Source organism: Mus caroli, unplaced genomic scaffold, assembly GCF_978045245.1.
Source record: "Mus caroli unplaced genomic scaffold, Mus_caroli_1 scaffold_1, whole genome shotgun sequence".
In the NCBI taxonomy this organism is placed as follows: Eukaryota; Metazoa; Chordata; class Mammalia; order Rodentia; family Muridae; genus Mus; species Mus caroli.
In genome coordinates this window covers 35,682,128-35,705,885 of record NW_028227256.1, presented here as the reverse complement: position 1 = coordinate 35,705,885, position 23,758 = coordinate 35,682,128, and the positions used below count along the sequence as shown (strand labels likewise).

Here is a 23,758-nt window from a genome sequence, read left to right as displayed (position 1 = left end):
TGATGCACACAACTGGTTATATGGTTAAGGAATTTGAGCAGGTATTTTACTGAAAAAGATGCGAGAATGTCAAATAAATGTCAGAAAGATGTGTCACTCTTAGTCCCACCCCACTGGCCTCTGAGCACCTATACACAGGTACACACCTAAAACTTGGTAAATGTTAGGATACATAAATCATAACTGTTTTACTTGTTATAGTTTATATTTGACATAGATATAAACTGGTATTTTGTTCAAGATTGCTTTAGCTATTCAAGAGTTTTTATAAATTAAATGAATTTATAAATATCATAATAAAATTAAGTTGACAAATTCCTTTTTCTTTCTTAGCATGTCCTTTAGAACTTCTTTGGGCACATATATAAGTTACAGGCATCCCTGCATTCTGGTTGTAGATGTATTTATTAAACAGTGAAGCTTGCCAATTATCAAGACAGGAAGATACAGGATAGACAGATCTACCTAATCAAATTGTTCTAACACATTTTCTAGGGCTGTTGTAACCAGATGTATATAATCTTGCTGTGTTTTAAAATGTATTCTTTGTCTTTGGGTAAATCCAGGGGCACCATATAAAAGCCCAGATTCTTTCTGGATTGGGAAGAAATAGAGAAGTGTTAAAGGAATTTATCTACTGCCTTGCTTTAAATCCTGAGTGCAACTCGGCGAAGAAAGAAACACAGAAGGTATTCATTGTCATAAGCAACCTCCCCCTTGGGTATCACATTTGACATGTGGCTTTGTGTCATGTGGGGATCCCTTGCTGTAAGAGCAGCAAACATGATTCCAAATGCCCGTGACTGTGTAATGAACAGCACAGTGATAATAATAGGCTCCCCGTTTGATAACTCCTAATTGAGTATGCAGCAGTGCATCTGATGAGGCAGTGTACACACAGCTCAGATGTGATGAGAGATTGGCAGGAGAATCACGATGCAGTACAAGGCTGTGGAGTCGGAGCATTGATCCTAGCTAGGACTTGTGAAGGACCCAGTAAGAGGCATTGAGACATGTGTACAGTTCACTCCACAGACTCCCCTGTGACATACAGCAAAGCTTTATCAGTGTGGTGCACACATACACCATTGCATCCTACTTAGTGTAGGACTCCATCCATCCTTGCCAAATGCCTAGACAGTACTCATGGCCTTTATGTAGCATTTCCAGTGACTGGGGGCTTTTGTTTACCTTCGATGTCTCCTGTGTTAGCATGCTTTCACTTAAGCAGCTACCAATATGTCTACATTATAATTTCTGCTGACTAGTACATTTTCTTTTGTGGTGCTTTAAAACACAAGTCAGTTTTCCCCTCCACACTTGTGAGAGAGAAACCGCCTTAGATCCTTAAGAACGACTTTCTTTCTTTGGAACGTTTTTCTTGCAGAAGAGGGTTTCTGCGGTCTCCTCCCTGTGAGCTTTCTCGTTTACCCTCTGGCTTCATCATCTACATCTGGCTGCCACACGTTGAAGTTTTCCATCCCTGTGTTCACGTTGGGAAATTCGCTTGCATCTTACCCATAAGACCATACCCTCTGATCTTGTTAGAAATGTAGTCAGCTGAAGTAAATAGACATGATTTGTCTAAAGCAGAACTTCCTGGGAAGATACCGTTCCTTCTCGTGCTGGTGTCTGCTGCTCTGCGCTGCAGTCAGGTTTCTGGCCTCTGTGGCAGCTTGTGCCAGTAATGTCACATGGCTGAGCGCCTCCATCATGTTCACCATACCTACAGAGCTCTTCCTCTGAAAGTGTGTCTCTCCCAGCTGACCCTCGACCCACTGCTGTGAGAGTCAGAGCAAACTCAAATGGAGCGCGGATGCTCAGGTCCCAGGATTTTGTAGATTCTTGTCTGCCTGGTACTGCTTACCATGTGATGTTTCTCCCCTCCGGCATTCTCTGGCTGATGGACATGCGTTATCACAGAATTAACATTAGTCCACTGATATACCTGAAATGCAGTCCTGTCCCCCACAGCTCTGCTGAAGCCATAGCAGAGCCATGCTGTGACTGACATCCCAACCAGTCTTCACTGCTTGAAATTACAGAGGCTGTTTACCACCACGTTAGGCTGTTTACCACCATGCTCCATGTTCACAGTGCAGCATGAAGAGCAAAGAAAGAGATTTTAAAAACAAAGCTTGTCTACGTTTTTTCCTGTGCTGTTCACTTCTCTTCATTTTCATTAATCCCTTGGGTTCAGCTGAGCCTGCAAGGCTTGGCAGCCAGAATACCTAACTGGCCTCACTTCCCCGGTTGATTATGGTGTATAAATCTTAAGCCAGAGTTCTGGCCTGTTACTGGATGCTCCCTGGCCCATAAACAGAGCAGCACTCTAGAAATTGCCAGTCCTGTGGGTAATGACATCTTGGATTTAATCTGAGATCCCTGCAGACTCTGCAGCCTTCAACCTTGACACTTTGGGGGTTGATGCAGCTCATAGGAACCAGATAGAAGACAGGCATGATACTCATATTGGATAGGACAGATGGAAAGGGATTGGAATGCGGTGTTAGTGATGTACTGTCTGTGGTTTCAAAATGTTTACAATTTGCAAGATTGGCGGGTGGAATATGGGAATTACTCTTTTTCAGTTTGCGAGGGAGAGGGATGTCTGTTTGGCTTCTGTTGACTGAACCATTAAAATGTGTTAGAGACCTTTTCCTCCAGGGTATTTGACCATGTGTTTTCTGTTTTTGAAATTTTTATAGGTAATATGTGAGGTGTTCTTTTCAACTTCAGAAAGTGAGCACCAGACCTCAATATCTTCCACTGAAGCTGGACCAGAGGCCCTGTGTGAAGGCCAGACGGATCCCCAGTATCCTCTGGAAGAAGCAGGCGGTCACGCTAATGCAGACAATCCGAAGGTGTGGAGTGCATGCCTCTGCCACTGGGTTGCATGTCTTGGCCTCCCATGGGCTAGATGTGACTAGTTAAAACTTGTAAGTGAAGTCATTGGAACTAATGGGACAGTGATGGAAATTCTGGAGCCCCTCCAAACATCTCCATACATTTCAGAACATCTCCAGAACATCAGGAGACCTGATCTTATTTCATCTTAGAGAAAAGAAAGCAGAGATTGGTCTAAATGTATGATATATAATTTATATACTGATGCATATGCTACCGATGTGAAGATTGCTCTTCTCAGCAATAAGTTATCTTGTGGTTTACCATGAAAGGTGTAAATTATTTCTGATTAGCCAGTAGAAAAAGCCAATCTTGTGAAGAGCACAGCCCCTCTTTTCTTCCTCAGAGATCTGTTTTGTGCATGCAGAGACTAGGGGTAAACACTGGATGTCATCTTCTCTTGTTTACACTTCATTTTTGAGACAGGATTTCTTTTTTTCAATTATTATTAGATATTTTCTTTATATGCATTTCAAATGCTATCCCAAAAGTTCCCTATACCCTCCCCCCTGCCCTGCTCCCCTACCCACCCACTCCCACTTCTTGGCCCTGGCATTCCCTGTACTGGGGCATATAAAGTTTGCAATACCAAGGGGCCTCTCTTTCCAATGATGGCCAACTAGCCCATCTTCTGCTACATATGCAGCTAGAGACAAAAGCTCTCGGGGGTACTGGGGGTACTGGTTAGTTCATATTGTTGTTCTACCTATAGGGTTGCAGACCCCTTTAGCTCCTTGGGTACTTTCTCTAGCTCCTCAATTGGGGGCCATGTGTTCCATCCAATAGATGACTGTGAGCATTCCCTTCTGTATTTTCCAGGCACTGTCATAGCCTCATACGAGACAGCTATACCAGGGTCCCTTCAGCAAAATCTTGCTGGCATATGCAATAGTGTCTGGGTTTGGTGGCTGATTATGGGATGGATCCTCGGGTCGGGTAGTCTCTGGATAGTCCATCCTTTTGTCTTAGTTCCAAACTTTGTCTCTGTAACTCCTTTCATGGGTATTTTGTTCCCTATTCTAAGGAGGAATGAAGTATCCACCCATTGGTCTTCCCTCTTCTTGATTTTCTTGGGTTTTGCAAATTGTATCTTGGGTGTTTCTGGGCTAATATCCACTTATCAGTGAGTGCATATCTAATGACTTCTTTTGTGATTGGGTTACCTCACTAAGGATGATATCCTTCAGATAAATCTATTTGTCCAAGAATTTCATAAATTCATTGTTTTTAATAGCTGAGTAGTACTCCATTATGTAAATGTACCACATTTTCTGTATCCATTCTTCTGTTGAGGGACATCTGGGTTCTTTCCAGCTTCTGGCTATTATAAATAAGGCTGCTATGAGGGTTTAAATGTTCTTATTACCAGTTGGAACTTCTGGGCATATGCCCAGGAGGGGTATTGGATCTTCCGGTAGTATTATGTCCAATATTCTGAGGAACCTTCAGACTGACTTCCAGAGTGGTTGTACAACCTTCTAATCCCACCAGCAATGGAGGAGTGTTCCTCTTACTCCACATCCTCGCCAGCCTCTGCTGTCACTTGAATTTTTGATCTTAGCCATTCTGACTGGTGTGAGGTGAAATCTCAGGGTTGTTTTGATTTGCATTTCCCTGATGATTAAGGCTTTTGAACATTTTTCAGGTGCTTCTCAGCCATTCGGTATTCCTCAGTTGATAATTCTTTGTTTAGCTCTGTACCCCATTTTTTAATGGGGTTATTTGAATTTCTGGAGTCCAGCTTCTTGAGCTCTTTGTATATATTAGATATTAGTCCCCTATCATATTTAGGATTGGTAAAAATCCTTTCCCAATCTGTTGGTGGCCTTTTTGTCTTATTGACAGTGTCTTTTGCCTTACAGAAGCTTTGCAATTTTATGAGGTCCCATTTGTCAATTCTTGATCTTACAGCACAAGCCATTGCTGTTCTGTTTAGGAATTTTCCCCCTGTGCCCATATCTTCGAGGCTTTTCCCCACTTTCTCCCCTATCAATTTCAGTGTCTCTGGTTTTATGTGGAGGCCTTTGATCCACTTAGACTTGAGCTTTGTACAAGGAGATAAGAATGGATCAATTCACATTCTTCTACATGATAACTGCCAGTTGTGCCAGCACCATTTGTTGAAAATGCTGTCTTTTTTCCCATGGATGGTTTTAGTCCCTTGTCAAAGATCAAGTGACCATAGGTGTGTGGATTCATTTCTGGGTCCTCAATTCTATCCTATTGATCTACCTGCCTGTCATTGTACCAGTACTGATCCTAGATTATGGGTAGTGTTCGCTGGCCTGGCTGTCTCCCTGGTACTAAGGTTACAAAACCAGATGTCGGATCCAAACCCAAGGCCTCACATTTTTTCCAGCAGGCACTTTATCTGCTGCTGAGCCATCTCCACAGTCCCTTCCCATAGATTTCAGAGAAGGCTAATGCATGGTTTAGTTTGGTTTGGTTTGGTTTGGCTTCCTTGTGTCCCATGGTCCTTGAATATTGAGGGCTCTCTTTCTCTACTTAAACAGACTCCATCTGAGAAGTCAGATGCACCCACGGATATCAACTCTTCAGTTTTATATTTTATTCTGGGCCTCCACTGTGAAGAGGATAAAAAGGCTCTGGAAGGCATCGTCCCAGCGGCACCCAGCAGCACCTTGAAGAGGCAGCTTCCCAGTGATGCCCAGGACGATGAGGAGCTCAAAGCGAATACTCCTGAGAAGATTCCCAAGAAAGGTCAGCCGGCCGCTTCTTGCCGTTATGTTCTGAAATCAAAGGGGTAGAGTATTAGTACTCAGCCGGTCGATCGATCGTAGAAGGATCTCCACACAAGTGAAATCCATAAGGAAATGAGGAGACCAGCTTCTTTTCTAGAGCTAACTTTGCAGGGACTTTATATTGAAAAGGAGAGCCTGGCGTGGTGGTGCACACCTTTAATCCCAGCACTCGGGAGGCAGAGGCAGGCGGATTTCTGAGTTCGAGGCCAACCTGGTCTACAGAGTGAGTTCCAGGACAGCCAGGGCTACACAGAGAAACTCTGTCTCGAAAAACCAAAACAGAAAAAGAAAAAGAGAACACTTAGATGAAATTTTAATTGTCCTGAATGTGTACCAACTTGATCAATTTTTCTTTTATATTTGTTGGAATATGAATGTATATGATACTATCCATATAATATATATGTATATATAATCAGTATCATTTGCTAGCACTGATGTTGACACTTTTTATCCTGAAGAAATAAATTCATTGTATGGTGTCTCTCAGAAGTCCAGATATTAGTTATAATGTTTGAAACTTTTTCAGATGCAGACTCTCTACCTCAGAGGAATGCGAGCTCGTTAGAGGAAGAGCCAGAGTTCACAATCGATGCGACCGACTTTGAGTGTGCGCTGTGCATGAGGTAGACTGGTGCAGAACATGTGCAGTTCTTTAAAAATAGAACGCCTTTCTGAATTCTATGACTGAGTGTTCAGTACTACTAGTGAATACAACACACGCGCGCGCGAGTGTGTGTGTGTGTGTGTGTGTGTGTGTGTGTGTGTGTGTGTGTTTCTCAATTTGAGTTACTATTGTTGTGGTAAAACAATGCTAATAATCAAGTTGGGCAGGACAGTGTTTATTTGGCTTATACTTCCAGGTCATAGTCCATCACTGGAGGAAGTCAGGATAGGAACCTAAGCAGGGCAGGAGCCTGGAGGCAGGAGCTGATGCACAGGCCATGGAGGGATGCTGCTTACTGGCTTGCTCTCCATGCTTGCTCAGCCTGCTTTTTATAGAACACAAAGGTGGTACTGCCCACAATGCCCTGGCCCCTGCCACATCTAGAAAATGCTCTCCAGCCTTGCCTACAATCTTAATGGAGGTATCTTCTCAATAGGGGTCTCCTTTGTTCAGATGACTCTAGTTGTGTCAAATTTAACATAAAATTAGCACAATATGTATCACCAGTTATTGATTTATTTTCTAAAACTCCAGTGAAGATGTAAAGGAGAAGTGGACGTGAATGACTCTGGGCTTGCATGGAAGCTGTGTAAGGCATCCTTTTAAAATAGGCAGCTTACCTGAAAGTCTATTCTGGAAAGTCATATCTTTCTGAAAACTCATGGCCTTCTTTCCAGGCTGCTCTTTGAACCTGTCACTACACCCTGCGGACATACGTTTTGCCTCAAATGCCTCGAGCGTTGCCTGGACCACGCCCCTCATTGTCCACTGTGCAAAGACAAGCTTTCAGAGGTGAGTGGCTCCCGAGAGGAAGCCTCTTCTTGTGCTTTGGCGGGTGCCTCAGGCTTTCCTTCCACCACCTACCGTTAAAAATCAGATTTGATTGAAGATGGGCCATTTCCTTGTCTTTCATAAATCAAAACCATAAAGAAGCATTAGATGCAGAAGTAGCTAAGTATTAGAGCAGTTTCCGGGTATAAATCATTGAGATAGATTGAAAACAGCTAGGAGAATATATATGTGGAGTATATGTCCACTCCAAACGGTTTGATACTTACAGTGCATTTAGTGTGTGTCTGGGCTGTTTCTTACTGCTGCCAAGTCTCTTTTATGCCCTTTCCACTTAGTTGTTACTGTGTTTGGTCTGAAACCAAATTCAGTAAAATGTAGGGTGTATAGGGAAGCTATTTGTTGCTATTTATCCAAAATGTAAACTCTTGAGTCCATGTGTATTGAGCATGCAGATAAGATAGAGGGCATTGCAGAGCTGTGTGCTGTGTGCTGGCTCTGTTGTTCTCATTCACTTTCCATGATGCAAATTCTTTAGCCTCTTGGAGGGGTAAGGACTTCTTTCACACCCTCAAGTTGAGACTGGCAATCTTTGTTTTAATTATATTTCAGAAATATGCAACCTGCAATCGCTAGAGTAATGTGTGTTTTTCCCTTCCTTTCTCACCCTCTAGCACACACTAAACACACACACTGAGACACACTCCTATGCCTGAATTAGCTTTTTAAAAATATCTGACATGGCAAGAGAGGGTGTTAAAATGAAAGAAAACTTAGAGTGATTGTAACTTTTTAAAAATTTTTTTAAAGATTTATTTATTTATTATATTTAAATACACTGTAGCTGTCTTCAGACACTCCAGAAGAGGGAAACAGATATCCTTACAGATGGTTGTGAGCCAATATGTGGTTGCTGGGATTTGAACTCAGGATCTTCCGAAGAGTAGTCAGTGCTCTTAATCACTGATCCATCTAACCAGCCCTGACTGTAACTTTTAATTCATGTTCAAATAAGTCATCACCATGAGGAGCTGTCTAAATGAGTGCATGCTTGTGGTACCAAGTTAAATGGCAGTGTACATGCTTGTGTTACTAAGTTACATGGCAGTGTACATGCGTGTGTTACTCAGTTGCATGGCAGTGTGCATGCTTGTGTTACTAAGTTGCATGGCATAGCCCCTTTCTGAACTTTGCAGAGGTCACAGGATGGTTATTAGTGTTGGGCTATGCACATGTGTGATGACTTTAGAGAAATTCTGAGCATGCGTGGTGGTTCACTAGGGAGTATCTCTGTGGTCTTCCCCAAGCTATTATCATTCTTTGCTGACAAGCACATGTCCCCTGCTGCTTTATGCATGCCTGTTCCCAGGGTCCTGAAGACGACTCCCTTATGCCTAGGAAAACAAAAAGCTTGTCCCAAAACCATTCATAACACAGGCATTGTACGACTTTTTCCACTGTCTCATGAGGGGGTGTGCAAAGAAGGGAAGCCTGGCACATACATGGTGAATGTGGATGAAAATATCACAGAAATACCCATGGCTCTGTGTGCTAACCAGAATATCTATCAAGACTTTCTTTCTTTTCTTTTCTTTTTTGTTGCTTGTTGTTGTTGTTGTTGAAACAGGTTCCTCTGTATAGCCCTGACTGCCCTAGGACTCACTCTGTAGACCAGGATGACCTCACACTCAGAAATCCACCGACCTCTGCCTCCCAGGTTCTGGGATTAAAGGTGTACACCATTACTACTAGGCACAGTAAAGTTTTTCAAAGAGAAAAAAAACAAGACCCATTCTGTAGGTTTGATAACTATAAGCCTCTTCAGTACAAAGACGTCTAGACATCAGTTTTTATTGGATTGTCAGAGAGTGCTAGTGACTCAAACAGCAAATGCCAGACAACCCTTTCTCTCATGTACAGCACAAATCCTGCAGGCCACACACAGGGCTAAGCTTTGTCCTTCAGGACAAATTAACATTCACCATCATTTTCCATACCGTTTCTGTTATAGCTGTTGGCAACCAGAAATTTTAATGTAACTGTTCTGACTGAAGAACTGATATTCCGATACTTACCAGATGAGTTATCTGACAGAAAGAGGGTCTATGATGAAGAGATGTCAGAGCTGTCCAAGTAAGTGCTTATGTCATGCGAGCTTTGTCCTTGGTGCAGAATAATAAGGAAAATCTTTGTTAATAAGAGCCAAGCCTTAGATTTTGTTTTGGCTTTTTTTTATAATAGAATTGTTTAGTCTTTGAATGGAAAAAAAAAATTTAGTTGCAAAATATCTGTGGAAATTTAATTGTAAGTAATAATAAGAAAGATTTCAAAATATATTGTTGGAAAGTTATATATTTGTTTTCTGTATTTAAATAACTTTCTGAATGGAAAGACAAAAGTCTGAATAGCAAGCAGGATTGTGACACATGATTTCTTCTCTGTGGCTGGTTAAAGTTTGGTGTTTCCAAACAGACCTGGCCGATCATTCATTCTTACTTATGTCTGTTACGTGGTTTTTGCTTTGTGAAGTATTTTTAAGGGTGATTCAGCTGTAACCTTTACAAGTGCAGTAACATAACTCAGGATGCTGTCTCTCATCAAATTAAATATGGCAGACTTGGCTTAAAACCTGGCTAAGCAGAGACCTTTCTTATGCCAGGATCCTGCTCACTCAGCCCTGAGTCAGGCTCAGATTTTATTTGGTTGGCAGGTTTCGAGTGTTGTAGCAACTTCTTGCTTCTGCTCTGAACAGCTTACACTTCTAAGTCAACATTTCCTCTCGCTCTGCAGTCTGACCAGAGATGTGCCCATCTTTGTGTGTGCCATGGCCTTCCCTACGGTTCCTTGCCCTCTCCATGTGTTCGAGCCCCGCTACCGGCTCATGATAAGGAGATGCATGGAAACTGGCACCAAGCGGTTTGGCATGTGTTTATCCGCGGAGAACGCAGGGTAAGGAACTGCATCTCAAGGCTCCTAAGGAAGTCCTTGCTTCCTCCTTTTCTTGAAGAACAACTATGCCTGGAACCACCCCCCACACACACACACACACACACCTTTTTTTTTCACCAGTTACTTCCACAAAGTATAAGCTTAAGGCTAGCCAAAATACCACCCCGCCTTTTCTAGTGTCATCTCTGCCCTTTCTGTTTACCCCTTAATCACATTCACAAGTCCACCTCTGTGTCACCACCCGCACCACCCTCGGCCTGCAGTTCTCTCCTTGCTCACCTATGCACAGAGCTCTGGTCTAGAAGAAAGACTGCTTACATCATCAGTGAAGCTTTGCTCAGTCTCCACAGCTCTAATGTTTTCAATCCTATGCAAACTGTGCCATGAGAGGCCACCTCTTGTTGCTCCACATTAGTTGCCTGGAGAGGATGCTGTGAAGCGGTAGCCAGCTGGGGCCTGCCTTGGAGACCTGAGTCCCTTCCTGTCCTAAAAGAGGCCTTATAGTGCCATGTGGGCATGACCGTGTGAGGTTACACATCCAAGTGCCAGCTGGCTGTGCAGATACTTCTAGAGGAATCTGGACGGGAAAAAAGCCACCTCCTTTATGCTGAGACCTGCTACAAGAGAAGCTGGGATGTGTATCCTGTCCATGTGCCCAGGAGGAAGAGGAGAATATATTATAAAGGCCACTCAATGGCTTCTACCATGAATACCCAGGGAAAAATAATTTTTAAGAGAATATACATATATGAAGAAAATCCTAAGATTGATATCCTTGAAGCTGTGTCTGAAAGACCATGTTAATGGATGCTAAGACTCGGTCCCATAGAAAGGCCATTTCTATCCAACTAACTCATTGCATTGACATCCCAAGAGGATTTTGTTTGCCCATTTCAGAATCAATGAGATAGGCAAAGGACCAAGACCAGATAGTTTTGAATAAATCAAATGACCAGAAGGAAGGACCCTCCGATAATATCAGAATCATAAGCCATAGTCAACAGACTATGGAGGTCAGAACATAGCTGCTCAAATATGAACTCCAAATGTGTGTGTAATTGCACGAAAGAGAGAGGCTATTATGGAATAAGGGGCAGTCTAAATAGGACAACAAAGGTTTCTTCCCTACTTTAATAGTTTGTATGTTTTTAACAGATCATTGCTATGAAAACCAAAAACATCCGAAAATGTTTTTAAAAGTTAAAGAGAAAGTGTAAGAGATTATTTTCAGAATTAGGAGCAAGCCAAGATTTTTTCTATGTAAGACACTGTGCACAGTACAATGCAGTAAATCAGTGTATGTTACAGTTTGTCTCATCAGAAGTCAATGAAAGTGGGGTGACAGAGCTCCATCAGCTACACCAAGAGAGTGAACAGTGGGGAACAAGAAGCAGCTCCGGATACGTGATGAACCGTGGTCCTCGAACACGTCAGAGAGCAGGGGGCACTCAGGTCCCTCTAGGAAAGGAGAAGGGAGCCAGGGAGATAAGGGTGCATTTGAATTCCACTAGTGTTTAAAGGCACATTGATGGCCATTTGTGGATCCGCATGAGACTGCATCTGCTGGGAGCTGCAGGCAAGAAAAATTTTTATCCCTCCTGGGTTCTTGTCTGCAGACAGGATAGGGTGTTCGTGGATGGGACGGGCTCTGCAGCTGAGGCAGACATGGGAGAGCTGACATTCGGAGGTTGTTTGAGGATAGCTAGAAAACACAAGACATCTTCAGGGTGCCTCCACATCTACTGCAGGCAGGAATGAGGTAGTTCTGTGGGGTAACCAGGAAGAGAAAGGTTTTATTAGATATAAAATTGGTTTGTGACTTGAGAATCTAGATAACATCTTTAGTTTGGAGATATATAGTGCAGTTGGTCACAATAAGAAGGTAGGAATCAGGCATCTTAGGATTCAAATCTTGACTCTAAATCTTAGTGTAATCTTAATAAGCCTCCATGTTCCGTGAGCTTAGGCAAGCACACACTATATACTGCTGTGTGTACCAACACGATGGTATATGTACTATCAACGACACACTGGTAAGAGTTTTAGTAACAAGCATGGGTAAGCACTCCAGAGTGAGAGTAGATGCAGCTACGGATGATAACCTGCATAGCCCATCATGTGAGAAGCAGGCAGAAGAACGGCGTGGAGGACCAGAGAGGTCAGAGAGCACAGAAGAGCAGAAGAAGATGTGAGTTCAGTGGTAGGGTGTGTGGGATGGTGGGGTAGAAAAGGGAGGCAGAGAGACCCAGGCAGTGACTACAGACTGCCTGCCTCAGGACTTGGCATGGGACAATGCAGGTAAATGTGGGGATGCTCTGGGGGCAGGAAAGAGTACCTGAGCAGCACCAAATCCTGAGCTTATAAGTGCCACTCAGATACTCTCTGCCAGCAGGGCCTGGCCAAGCTGCTGAAGTACCATGTTTAAGATTTGGTCTCATCTCATAGCCACCGTCCCCAATGCCCACAGTACTCAACAGAAGGACACATTATCTCTTGGGAGAATAATCTTGGTGGTCTGATGCAGGAACCCCCGTTTGTTCACACTGACTTTACACTCCTCTAAAAGCCAGACTTCAGAGGGAAATGGAAGCAGCTGCATTTTTAAAACCTTCGTCTCTTCCCAAACTCTCTTTCAGGATTTCAGAGTATGGATGCATGCTGGAGATAAAGGATGTCAGGACTTTCCCTGATGGAAGCTCTGTTGTGGATGCAATCGGGATCAGCCGCTTCAGAGTCCTAAGCCACCGCCACCGAGATGGCTACAACACGGCGGACATCGAGTACCTGGAGGATGAGAAGGTGAGGGTCATCAGCATCCCTCATCCTGTGTTCCTGTCCGCTGTGGAAAAACATCACTAGGTTCTGCTTACAGGGTTATATCCTCCTTAACCCAGCACTTGACCTGTTACTCTCTGCATTCTTACCTGAGTTAGGGCCAGTAGAGAAGTCTCCTAAAATACAGTGCCTTTTACTGCCTTTAGGGGATATGGGCTTGTTGTCCATGTTTGTTATTCTAGCCAGGGGACTGGCCTATAAAGGCCAGATACTTCCCAGCTGGCATTCTGTCTCTGGTTCCTTCATCCATAGAGTCTGTTGATGGTGCACTGAAAGTGTTGCAAAATAAATTATGCCTCTAGAGAAGATGTGTAGGCATGTTTGCCTCTTCACTCTACCCTAAAGAGCATGGCTTAGCTATGTGTAGCATCCATCTGTAGCCCTGGATTCTCTACATTGCTGAGGAAGGAATGGTTGAGCCCATGTTTGAGGCCAGCCTGGGCAACTTATCTTGACACTATTTCAAAAACCAAACAGTAGAGCACAGAAACTTTCTATTAGGTCAGGTAATCTATAGATGACTCAAGATGTAAGAGGCATGGACATGTGTTCACTATATGCAAATAGTACATCATTTCATATGGAGTTGTGCATCTAAGGGAGATACCGTGGCTCAGCTCCCATAGATACTAAGGAATGATTGTGCTTTAGGCCCTGAAAGTCCCGTGGTCTCTCCTACAACTACTAGTCTCTATTCTTAAGATTAAAAGGCCGCAGTAGACCATACAGAAATGAGCCTGCTAGGCTGGTTTTCAATACAAGGTTATTTATAAAAACACTGTGGGGGTTGCTAGAGAGATGGGTCTATGGCTAAGAGCACTGGCTTCTCTTCTAGAGGACTCAAATTCTGTCCACATTGTTACTCATAGTGTCTTGTCTCTCAGGCTCCTAGAAATCTTAGGAGTCCCCAGAGATGTACTACATACTTGTGGTGGACAGACATGCATGTAGGCAAAACACCTACATAAAATAAAGAATTGGGAAAAAAAATACTTAAAAACATGGCCAGCATTTGAGTCCCAAGCAGTGATTCTTTATGTGGCTCAGAGTGAGGCATGTCATAAAATAGTAGTGGTTTACAGGCCTTCTGAAGCTAGTATAAAAGTCTCCCACCTCTTGAGAATTATTTTTACCTAATAGAATCAACGGCATGCATCCTTTGACAAATAAGCAAGGTATTTTGAACAGATCCTCATAAAGATGTGCAGAGATGCACACACTGTCTCATTCATACCTAAGAGTGGAAATGGTCTAGACAGCCCTCAGACAGATGGATAAGCTAGTCCAGTCCACATACTGTGGAGATTTGACACCACCAACAACACATAATGAACTGGTGCTCTAATATCATGAATCTCACAGACATGATGAGAGAGCCAAGCACGTGAGCGTGCAGACTGCATATTTACTATACACAGACAGCAGGCCAAGTGTCGTCTCTTGTACATTTCCAGGAATAGCAAAAGCATGGGCTGGAGACAGAATATGTAGGGTGGACTTTGTATCTGACGGGAGGGTATCTTAGGGTTTTACTGCTGTGAACAGACACCATGACCAAGGCAACTCTTATAAGGGCAACATTTAATTGGGACTGACTTACAGGTCCAGAGGTTCAGTCCATTATCATCGAGGTGGGAGCATGGCAGCATCCAGGCAGGCATGGTGCAAAGCTGAGAGTTCTACATCTTCATCCAAAGGCAGACAGGAGAAGACTGGCTTCCAGGGGGCTAGGATGAGGATCTTAAAGCCCACCCTGACAATGATGCATTTCTTCCAAAACGGCCACAAATACTCCAACAAGGCCACACCTCCTAATAGTGCCACTCCCCTGGGTTAAGCATATTCAAACCACCACAGTGGTTAGGGAGTCTTTCTCGATCTGGTTCAATGTGGTAGCCTAATGGTTACCCTGCCTTGTACAGTGGACGAAATTCCTTGAGCCTGTGTGTGTGGGGGGGTACTTCTTATATATAACTTATGTAATTAAAAATAATTATTAGGAGGAAATACATTGAGTTATTGCATCTCTCTTTTAAATTTTTGGTGGAAATCTGAAATATGGATGTAAAAGTATGTGCCCCCTTACATCACACGAGAAGCCACACAGGAGACGTGGACACATGTTCATTGAAGTGGAATCACACCCAGAATGCAGGCTCTGTCACTTCAGCTGCTGCTTCTGGTGCCTGTGGCCCTGAGAGCCTCATATATCAAAGGCCCTCAGGGAGCCCAACTCCAGGGCCTCCAGACCGTGGGGCTGGCTGCAGACATGTACAAGTCCCTGTGCTAGTTCTGCAGACAGATCTGACAAAGCATTATTCAGATTGCTGTAGATGACACCTTGTTTTTAATGGTGTATGGATCTACTGTAAACCTGGCTTTAAAAGCTGCTTGTGAAGTAATTTTTAAAGGAAACCCCTGTTGCCTATGAATGTTGTTCTACATAAGGCACACCAATGACAGTTCTGTTTGTTACCATTCCTGTGGGTTTTGTAGCTGCTAGAATGTTCTATCCAGAATAGACCCAGATGGTTGATTCCCCTTTACAAGGCTGTGATCATGGCTGACATGCACACATGAGAGCCAGCAATGAAGAAGACAAGACAAGACCAACCGCCAGTCCCGTGTTCCTCCTGCTCTGCCCTGCTGTCCTAAGCAGGACTGACGAAGAGCTAAATGATTGGGTGGACGGTGAGGAGAACCAGAAGCCAGGCATGCACACAACAGCATGGCTGGGTGGTAGCTGATGTGGGAGCTGCAGTTTTGTTCCTAGCACATCTGCTGGAATGTGATTTGGTGATAGGAAAAGAGTGTGAAATGCCAGATTCAGACGTCTTGTTCTGCTCCTGGGAAACTATCCAGAGAATACAATACCTAACAAAGCACTCTCTTGTCTATATTTATGTATTTGTTATTTCGTGTGTGCATGTGCACACACATACCACACACCAGAGTGTGCATGTGGAGGTCAGAGCACAGCTTTCAGGAGTCTGGGCTTTCCTTTTACCATGTGGGTTCTGAGGTTATCGGGCTTACTGTTTCGCATATTTTACGGAGTTATGTTTCTGGTTCCTTTGCATACATATTTATATTACTGACATTTTAAAATAAATTGTCAGTATATTAAAATACATCTTATGTATATGACTAAATCATTTGTGATATATCAAATATGCAAATTTCACCCATTGAAAATTATTTATAACATTGGATATGTGCTTATGTTAGTCTTAAAAGAAAAATTAGGATGCCATCAGTAGACCTCGGGTATGTCAAAATGCACAAAGTTTTTATATGAATTTTGTGTAATAGTAGTGGATTAGTGAAGGAATAAATGTCACACGTCCATTTAGCTGTCAGAGGTCACCAACCTGTGGAGACTGTGTCTGGGTGATTTTCTAAAATGCCTATCTCTCTTTCCCGGCCAGGTGGAAGGTCCAGAGTTTGAAGAACTTACCGCCCTCCATGAGTCTGTTTACCAGCAGTCTGTTTCCTGGTTTGCTTCACTCCAGGATCACATGAAGAAACAAATTCTTAGCCATTTCGGGTCGATGCCAGACAGGGAGCCAGAGCCACAGGTAGGCTTTCCTTCCTTCTCTCCTGATGCAGCTCCTCCCCGCAGTCATGTGATGATGCCCATCGTCCTGACAGAGAGTTCAGCAGTGCTGTACTCAGCCATGAGGATGAGCTGGCTCGTGTAGCCGCTGCGCAGAGAAGACCTAGCTTGGCAGCCTGTGCCTTGTGCAGCACAATAAATAGATGTTTTCTAGCCATGCCTGAAGATCAGGACAGAACTCAGAACAGATCAGAACAGGGATGGTGCCACCTGCAGTGAGCTGGGTCCAACTTCATCAATTAACAATCAAGGCAGTCCTGTGTAGACATGGCCAATTTGAATGAGGTAATCCCTCAATTGAGACTCCTACAGATGAGTCTAGGCCATATCTTTGTGACAGCTGGAGCCAACCAGGGCAGTTGCTACCTTGCATTTCATTTTTAAAACAATCAGTAAATAAATGTTGGCATTGGATTAGGGCAGGATTTCCAGCATTTTCTGAAATGGCCCTAAACACCCTGTATTTATATGCGAGTGGCATTCTCAACATTGATTGTTACATAAATTCAGAATATCATTTGGTTCTGAAAAACACTGAAGATGCGCTGTGTCCTGCAGCATCACACACTCAGCCAAGATTTATTCTCTTATGTAAAAATAAACAATCACATCTATCTAATTAATGTTGTATTTACTTTAATCTTTAGTAACAGATACAATTATACATGTATAAAAGACTTGTTTAAGAATCCATGTACTCATGACTTATTATTAGTAAATGTTTGATCTGTATTGATAGATGCAAGGTACCTCTGTTCCTAGACTTGTAAAATGTTCTTAGTGTGAAAATGTCATGAACGTAAGACAAATAGGAGTCCTGCTTTAGACTCCAAAATCATGTCCATGTCCTCGCCCTCCCTACCACTCCCTTCTGCCACTGTGCTGTGCCTCAGTTTCAAAAGGATGGTAATAAGGCCAATCGATTAAATTAATCTGTAATTGGTAGGAGCACTGTTTCTACCACGGCTGCAATACATTGCCACTAACATAGTGCCATTGTCAATACTGGGATATTATTTTACAATGGTGCTGTCAGAAGCCCAGCAGGTGTCTCCCTTGACCTAGCAATGATACCGCCCTCTGCTGGTTGTAGGAAAGACTCAGCTCCTGGCATTGTCCACCTCTGAGGAGGCTTGCCTTCCTTGGTGTTGTTCATTCCCTGTACAGTGCTCCAGTTCTAGCCTTTCATCTGTGTCACATCCCCCCACCCCCGGCCACAGCCCCAGAAGGACTATGTGGCTACATTGGTCCATTAGGATAATCTGCCTGTTGTAAAAACATGTTCACATCTTCAAAGTTCCCCATAGTCACAGGACTAAGGAAATAGACACTGAGCTCCTTGGAGACTGTTATTCTGCCAACTAGAAGGATTTTAACTAGTGAGGTACAACTAAGCATTCTATTCCCCCTCCTGTGGGATAAGGGAAGAGGAGAGTTTGAGTCCTCTCATGTTTCTTCAGTATCTGGGTTATAGGTAACATCCGAGGGGCAGCCCAGGACCTTCTTGGCAGTGACTTGAGATGCCCCTTTGAGCTTTGGCTGATGGGTGATTTCTGACCTCCAGTGAAATTATCCAACTCGCTAAAGCCACTTTCCCACCCAGTCCATTCTTCCTAGCTCCTGGTTGGTACCTCTTTAAAAGGACTAGAGGAGAATCCAGACCTTGTAGGCAGACAGGCTTGGCTGTCTTCGTTTCGGAATGAGGAAGAGGAGAAACAAGTTGAGAATCGCTGTTTGCTTACAGCTCAATCCAGAATGCTTTTTTGATTATGTGAAATAAAGGCAAACATGAGTACTCACATTGCACCCAAACAAAACTTTCACACGCCATCTGTATGTGTATAAATTTATGATAGTTACCACATGCAGTAATGTGTGCATATGTGTATTATACACCATTGGCCACATTGGCTTTAGGATCTTCTTTCTCCTGGCACTCTAACTCATCCAGATACACTTGACCTTGATAACATTACCCTTTAGCTAACCCACTTAGAACTTCAAAGGCAAGAGCATACATTGTTACAGAAGTAAAACGTATCGTCTCTCTTTCTGGTGGGTGGACATCATTATCTGGAGACTTGGGAGAGCAGAGGCAGCTAATTCATTGGAGTTCCCCTGAACAAGTTCTTCCTTTGTGTCCTTACCTGGCACCTTAAAACATGTGACTCGTATTCAACAGGAACTCTGCATTTTGAGGGTCTGATGAATGGTGACCTAGCCCTACAACAGAAGGTGGGGTTCTTGCCCATATTTGTTGGTTAAACAAAAGGCTGAATTTGGGAATGGCCTGTGTTGTAGGCATTAATTAATTTCTCCCCTTGTGTCTTTCACAGAGCAATTCTAGTGGCCCTGCCTGGTCCTGGTGGATTCTGGCCGTGTTGCCCTTGGAACGCAAGGCTCAACTGGCCATTCTCGGCATGGCCTCCCTGAAAGAGCGTCTTCTTGCCATTCGACGAATATTAGTCATCATTACACGTAAGCTGAATAGTCGCCAAGAAATGGCTAACAACACACAGAGAGATAATTGATTTTCCTCTAGATTAAGGTTGCCGGAAGCCCCTGTGTTTTTGAGTTCCAGAAACTGACAAATACCCGTCCTCTTCGGCACACTTTGTAAAATCTTGTCAATGTGGTGGTAAGTGGGACATTTGCCAAATACTGAATTTCTCATGCAGTAGAAGTCTATCTGCTAGACTTGGACACTGCAAGATTCGACTGAAGTTCAAGTAGAAGGTTCAGGTGAGAAATCCCTGAGAATCTCTTCAGAGCAGATGCGTCAGGACTACAGCTCACTGCAGTATGGGACGCTCACATGGGTGACATGTGACTTCCGTGTCAAAGGTGATTACAATCCTAGCTAGTATCTCAACGTGATAGGTGGACAATGCACGTGCCAGTGTTTAGACAGTGAGTGGGAACAGACATTAAGATATAAGCAAGCCAAAACTGGACTTGGGTTCTGTGTGTCGCCGTGAACTTGTTTGCAAAATTAATGAACTGAGTCACTACCCAGCCCTTACGGAAGACTTAAGTTATTACCGGGCAGAGCCGTGTTTGTGTTTCGTGTCCTGCTGTAACCCCAGGTGTTGTAAATTGCATGTTGTAATTAAATGAATGTAAAACTACAAGAAGATGTATCTTACATATAGAAAAGTCTGAGGATTGCCAGTATTTTGAGAATATATATTCATAAATACTCCAGAAGGGTAGTCAAAAATGAGTTAAGAGATGTGTGTCCATTGAGATGTCAAACATACAGCCAAACGCATTGTAAACAAAGTTTTATCTTTATTCAACTGGGAAATTTCCATCAGATAATGATAAGTGTAACTCCCGACCTCCAGTGCATGTTGGGAATATCACTTGGAATAACCCAGACATTCCTGCCGCCCGCTGCCTGAGCAGCTGGTGCCGACAGCCTGCTACTTAGTCTGTAAGATGTGCATCCGACTGACAATACCCTGCTGAGCAGCTCTCAGCGGCTCCTTCTGCTTTCTTCATTCAAGGTGTATGGGTTTAATTTAAATGTATATTTTATGATACAAAATGTTGATGGCTTATCAACCCATCAGGCATTTTATTAGAAAGCCGTAAGATCGCAGCAATGTTGATTTTATTGTTCTTTTCAGTAACTGAAACTTAGCTTCACCATGGGACTTCGAATAAAAACACGCATCTCATTTACTATGAACCTTTGACTTCACCCTTGAGAGGGGCTAAAAGCCCTTTTGAGCAAGGCATTCCACGCATTAAGAGTTCAACTCTATTTAGCATTTATGACATCATCTGACCACTTAAAACTGTAACTCTTGTGACAGAAATCCTTGACTAGAATTTGCTCATGGCAGTTAATGGGTTTTGAATTATTCTTTTTCTTTTTGGGGGGGAAAAAGTAGGAATTGGTATTGTTACTGTTTCTGTTTGGAAGTGTCTCTCCAGTGTGAATGTAGCTTCTCCACGACTCCTCTGGAAGTTCTGTCTGCGCTGAGTTAGTGTTGGGGAGGTTTTTCTCCTACCTGCTGACGTGCTAGCTTTTATAACCTACTGAGTTCAGAACCATTATGATGCTGCTCTTCCGGGTTCTGTCCACCTCTTTATTCCCCTCAGTGTTCTTATGTAAAAGCCCCCATGGCAGTGATGCTAAGGAGAACAACAGAAGTTTTTAGGATTCAGTGCTGAAGAGAATGTGGCATGATTGTCACGTTCTCTGTTACACATTGTACTGTTGGTAGCAGACCAGTAGTCACTGGGTACTTTTAGGGGATCCTTGGTTATTGGACAATTTCAGTAGCACAAAAGTTAAAGTACCACCATTGCCCCCAACCAAGGTAAGGACGTTCTATCTGAACTGTACTGGGTGTCAATTTATAAATGACAGCTAACAATGAATACCATTGAGAGAGAAGTTTACTGTTCCAGACAAAGAGAGGCTCATGGCCTAGGTTCTGTGAGAAGCAGTTATGTCAGGTGGCTAGGAGTGCAGGTGATTCTCAGGTTCCATTTGTATGGGTTTCAGTTTTAACAGTGATGGATTGTAATAGCATCAGGCAACAGAAGAGACCTTGACTACCCACCAAGCCCTTTCTTGATGGCATCATACTAGATGTGCAAAACCCTGTTTTCCAGAATTACAGATAACTCCAGAGCTCCTGTGCTAGCTGTGTGGCTGTGTAAAATGCCCCCCAATTCACTGTTATTCCTAGAACAAACTGGAGCAAGCTCTTTGGTCTGAGCCAACTAAGAATTTCGAGTTTCTTTCTCCATGGCTCTAACTGGGTTGCAGCAGCTCCTTCTGAACAAGTATGCACTCTAGGAAGAAAGGAACTCTGTAAGTCAGCAGACCAGGTCAGCAGACCCCATGCTGGGCTTAAGCAGTAACTCCCCCACCTTCCCCAACAATGGTTAGGAGTAGCAGGGTTTAGTACATTTCCCTAGTTTGTATGGAGATTAAAAGGAGACAAAGGATTTCCAAAGATGCTATGTTTGACTGGAATGCAGCAGGCAGGGTTTCCACAGACTGCAAAGCATAGAAGAAAAACCCATTCCTTAAACCTGATGTAGAAGAGGTCCCTCCCTATCAGTTGACAGTAACCTCAGTGGCTGCTCCTGCTTCTAATGAGGACATCCCTTAAGGCCAAGTGCACAGTACACAGTGGTCCTCTGCTCTCCACTCCCATACTGCCTAACAGCTTCTCTTTCCTGATGGTTATGCCTAGTGTAATTTGGAAGTTGAATAGCTGGGGTTGATTACAAAGTCAGCTTCATCTGGCCCAAAGCTCCTCACCCTTACTTTCAAGGCCAAGGTTCATAGTGAGTTCCTACAAGAGTGGGGCTGTTAACAGACTTGAACCTGTCGTATCCCACAGAATCCAAAAGGATGCTTACCTTTTGTTATAGGCCAGAGAAAACTCAAATAGTTTCTGATTCTGTTGGGTGAGACAGGAATTCCATCAGCCTTCACACAGCCCCTCATTGGTGTTTTTTTTTTTTTTCTTCTTTTTCCACTTCAACTTTGATGCTTTCCCCTTGGTACCTATTGGCATTCTGTAAATCACGCTACGTGGTAGTCTGAGTCATTTTCAGACTCCTCTTCATGGGGAGAGCATAGCAACAGACCAGCTGCACACTAGAATCACAGAGCAGCCAGGCCCCATTGCAGTGCCTGAGAAGACAAGATGGAGCTGTAGTAGACCTCTGTGTGTGTGTCCAGGTGTGCTGGTGGCTTTTCCAAGAAAAGACTTTCTCTGTGTGGATGTTTAAATGAGAAATGCACACACATGCAGACTCTAGTATCTGAACACTTGATCTGCACTTCGTGCCACTATTTGGCTGACATTATGGAGGCTTTAGCAGGTGCAGCCTTGCTGGAGTATGCATGTCTCTGGGGGTGGACTTTTGAGAGGTTATCGATTTGCCCCACTTGGAGTTGCTCTCTGTGCTTCACGTTGGCTGTTGAAGATGTGACCTCTCGGCTTGTTGCCATGACTCCTGTACCATATGGGCTGGCTTCCCCCACCCCCCTCTCTTTCTCTGTCTCTGTCTCTCTGTCTCTCTCTCTGTGTCTCTCTCGGCCATGGTGTTTATCAGAGCAACAGGAGAGTACACAGTGCACCTTCCCAACTGGAATATGACAGAAAGCTGGGCAAAGCTTGAGTACTGTGAACCATGTTGAAACCCTTGGTAAATCTTTGCTTTGTCTGCTTCCGCTGGGGTCCCCACTGCAGACAGCACTGTTTTCGCAGTAGACTTTCCACCCTATAAAGCTATTTCCTTGACCAGCATTCCTTCCATACAGCTTATACCGCAACACACTTTTGTCCACTGAGCTTTGGAAAAAGTGGCTAATCGGTATGTTGCAAAGCTGCCTAGTCCTGCCTCGTTCACTTGTGATACTTACCACCTGACTTACCTTACAGCTGACTTAGTACCCGTGAAATGATTGGTACCACTTGAGCATTGTGGATAACTTTTCTTTATTTAGAACAGGTTTGAACAAGTTAAGTCTCTATCAATTAACATTATGTGTCTTGCCTCTTTAGAGGTCAGTAGTGATGTGGAATATTCACCCAGCTTCCCGCTCTCGTTGGGGCAAAGATGCGAATAGCAACATTTGGCGTTTGTTGTTTCTTACACAAGACTGGTTTTTAAATGTTGCAAATGTTTACTTCATTGTATTCTTTTCCCTGTCCATTTCAACTCATTGAAATTGTGTATCTAATATGTGATATTTGGACTAGATAAAACGTAAAGTGTTGTAAATGTTTTCAAATAAATAATCACTCCCAGACAACAAGGTGAATGACGAGTTCTGTGGTCAAGCCAGTGTGGAAGATATTAAATTAGCTTTTTGGTGTGGTTCTAATGAACTGCCATAGACTTCTGGCTGGAAACCCTAGAACAATATCACTCCACAATCCTAGAAGTTGGAAGCCGAAGGCCAGGTGGTGGCACAGCCATGCTTCCTGTGACCTCAGGGAGACTTTCTCTTGCATCTTCTAGCTGACCCTCATGAGCGTTGGCTCTTAGATGAAGGTCTCAAATTTCTTGTTCATTAGTATATGGCCTTCTGCTCTCTTTGTGCTCAATGGTCTTCTTTGAATATATCTTTTACTTAATTATACCTAAAAACAGCAGTATTTTCACATAAGACTATGGTGGTGGTGGTGGTGGTGTGTGTGTGTGTGTGTGTGTTGTAAACTTGACACAAGGTAGAGCCATCTGAGAAGAAGA

At 43.4% G+C, this 23,758-nt stretch overlaps 1 protein-coding gene across 1 annotated transcript in view; it reads left to right on the top strand.

The window, feature by feature from the left end:
• The window catches only part of Lonrf2 (LON peptidase N-terminal domain and ring finger 2), a 42,173-nt gene extending 18,863 nt beyond the window's left edge, over positions 1-23,310 (top strand). The window contains exons 3-12 of the mRNA XM_021155427.2: positions 567-689; positions 2,709-2,864; positions 5,421-5,628; positions 6,199-6,295; positions 7,014-7,128; positions 9,137-9,258; positions 9,916-10,074; positions 12,711-12,873; positions 16,338-16,487; positions 18,862-23,310. Of these exons, the coding sequence (XP_021011086.1) occupies positions 567-689; positions 2,709-2,864; positions 5,421-5,628; positions 6,199-6,295; positions 7,014-7,128; positions 9,137-9,258; positions 9,916-10,074; positions 12,711-12,873; positions 16,338-16,487; positions 18,862-19,056 (1,488 nt within the window). The 3' untranslated portion in view covers positions 19,057-23,310. The remainder of the gene's footprint in view (positions 1-566; positions 690-2,708; positions 2,865-5,420; positions 5,629-6,198; positions 6,296-7,013; positions 7,129-9,136; positions 9,259-9,915; positions 10,075-12,710; positions 12,874-16,337; positions 16,488-18,861) is intronic.
• The last annotated feature ends 448 nt before the right edge of the window (positions 23,311-23,758 follow it).